Source organism: Neophocaena asiaeorientalis, unplaced genomic scaffold (assembly GCF_003031525.2).
Source record: "Neophocaena asiaeorientalis asiaeorientalis breed wild unplaced genomic scaffold, Neophocaena_asiaeorientalis_V1.1 scaffold357, whole genome shotgun sequence".
Classification (NCBI taxonomy): Eukaryota; Metazoa; Chordata; class Mammalia; order Artiodactyla; family Phocoenidae; genus Neophocaena; species Neophocaena asiaeorientalis.
The window spans coordinates 145,882-148,380 of record NW_020173270.1 but is presented as its reverse complement, the minus strand read 5'-3'; the positions used below and the strand labels follow the sequence as shown (position 1 = coordinate 148,380).

Below are 2,499 nucleotides of genomic sequence, written 5' to 3'. Positions count from 1 at the left end.
AGCAGAGGCCTGGGTCCCCACGTTTGGGAGGACCATAAGTCTTACTCCCAAGACCAAGGGAGGAAGGTGGGGGTGGCTGGGGACCTAGTCAGCCTGAAGAAGGAATTGGGACCCTGTGGATTTTGAGCAGGCTAGGTGTCTCTAAGGTTTAAAGGGGGGTGGGGAATGGGCATCCCACAGTGCAGGGGCACTGCTCCAAAGGGAGTGAAGAAGTTTGGGGCTCAGGGTTCCAGGCAAACCCCTTCGGTGCCCTGAAGACCCAGTAAACCATCGGGCCGTCTCGGACCCCATAAACTTCGGGTGGACGGTTTTGCCATATAAATGTCCTGGCTTCCCGGGCTCGTGATTGGTCCGCCTGTGAGACCCACTCCCTCTCTGCTAAGCGGGACCTGGCCTTTCTGTCAGGCGATAGGGGGTGGCGCAGTCTCTTGTGGTGTGCGGGCGCGAGTGCACGTTTTTGTCAGGGCGGCCACCAGGCGCGAGGAGGTGTTCTCACTAGAACACTAGGGGAGCCTTTGAGTGAGGCTTCAGCACCACAGACAGCGGTCCGACGGCCCTGTCCAGGGCGCTGCGGGCTGCGTAGCCCGGGTCCCCGAACCCGAGAGTCGCAATCCAAACTCTATCCTCGTCCGTGCACGCCCTTTTAAGCTCCAGACTGTCCCAGCGTGCCATCAAACCCAGCGAGGAGAGCCTAATTTGACCAATCAGGGATGGCCCCCGAGAGGACCAATTGAGGGACGATGCCTTCGAGATTGAGCCAATGGGAGCGCGAGCAGCAGACAGCGCTGCCACGACGATGGAAAGGGAAGGCCAATCATAATGGCCCGCGCAATCTGGGCGGTGGCGATGCGGATCCCCGGTTGGCCCTTCTTGGATTTGCCAGGGCGACCTGGCTGCGGACCCCGGGGACCCCGAGCGATGGCTTGTTCCCCATCCCGTGTTCCTCCTCGCTCCTGTCGGATCGGAAACTGTGCTTGTGCCGGGAAGGAAGCTACTCCTGGGCGCGCAGACCAGGCTGCAGTTCCCATGGAAACTGCTGGCTCCCGGTTGTGCGGGGATAGTGAAAGGGGACTGAGCCTTGCGGGGAGGCTCGCGGGGGCGGCCCCAGTAGCCGGACTCGCTCATCCTCTCCAACTCATCCGTCCCCGGCTGGGGTAGCTCCCAGTCCGAAAAATAAAATGAGGCCTAGCTGCTGCCCCGCCCCCACGAGCTGGTGAGGGGCCGGCGGGGCCATTCTGCGCGTGGCGCCATAGAGCTCCCCCGGGCACGTGCCCTGGCTCGCGGCTGCGGTCCCCGGAGTCACGTGGCTGGCGGCCACCAGGGCCCACGAGGTTTGCGCGCCATCTGGCGGCCGCGTGGCCTGGAATCGCTCCCCGTCCCTCTCCCAGAAAGCCCGCATGAGGAGGAGGAGGAGGCGGCCTCAGCATCATCCTCCGGGAAATGGGGCCAGTGCAGTCGCCCCGCCGCTGCCAAATCCCCTCCCCCGTCTTTCTTCTTGTTCCAGGAACACGCCGAGCCCGTTCCACCTCGGGGCTTTGGCACTGGCTGTTCCTTCGACCTGGGATTTGCCTCCCCCGTCTTTCTTCAGGGATGGAACCTCTTCGTCATTCTGGTCTGTGCTCAAAGGCCTCCCCAGAGAGGCCCTCCCTGACCACCAACCTAAACAGCACTCCCAGGAACTAGCGTATCACTCTATTTTCTGCACGGCGCTTGTCACAGCTGTAGATGTTTTACTTCGGGGCTTACTGGACATCTCCCCAACTGCTCCCTGAGCTCTCTGAGAACGAGGAATGAGTGTTCTATGAGGGATTAGGAGAGGGAGTCAGGATCCTGAGACCTGGGACATGTTCAGTAGCCTCCAGGGCCCCCAACCTTCCACACCTGACCCTGTCAGAGGAGGGGGTGTTTAGGGTTGCCAGGCCCAGGTAGCCGAGGCAGAGCAGAGGTTGACAAGAAAGGGCAGGAGCGCTGTCTGGTGTGTAGGGGCATCTGCCCCTGCCCCCGTCTTGCTCGGGAAGGAACCAGGTTGGAGACAGAGAGGGGCCCACCTTCCCCCAATCATCCAGGCCTAGGGGAAGAGCAGCTCCTTTCTCGCTCTTTAATCTCGTTCTGCTCTCTTGACACAGTCCCAGCAGTGCAGCCCCAGGTGCCAGCTCCAAAACTCGGGCGGGGTCGGGGGGACCTGCCCTGAGGGCCCAGCCCTGGAGCGGGGCAGAGGCGCCTCCTTCTGGCCCGAGGTCCTGGCGGCTGGCCGCGGCTGTCCCGGCCCCGGCAGACTCGGGCATGGTGTCCGATGGGATGAATAAATAGGGGCGTTCAGTGGTTGGGTGGATCAGGCGGGCTTGTGGTCGGGGTGGCTTTTGAGCGTGTGGAACTTGACGCTGTCCAGCTTCTCGAAGCGCTTCCCGCAGCGCTCGCACGTGAAGTTGTACTGCACCTCGGCCGTGTGCTTCTTCATGTGCCAGTTGAGCGACGCACGCTGTCGGCACTGGTAGCCAC

The 2,499-nt window shown here is 62.4% G+C and overlaps 1 protein-coding gene across 1 annotated transcript in view; it reads right to left on the bottom strand.

Moving 5' to 3' along the window:
* Positions 1–1,730: 1,730 nt before the first annotated feature.
* ZNF653 (zinc finger protein 653) overlaps positions 1,731–2,499 on the bottom strand; it is a 15,193-nt gene continuing 14,424 nt past the window's right edge. Inside the window, exon 10 of the mRNA XM_024745998.1 lies at positions 1,731–2,499. This exon is cut by the window's right edge and continues 10 nt beyond it. Coding sequence (XP_024601766.1) covers positions 2,333–2,499 — 167 coding nt within the window. The 3' untranslated portion in view covers positions 1,731–2,332.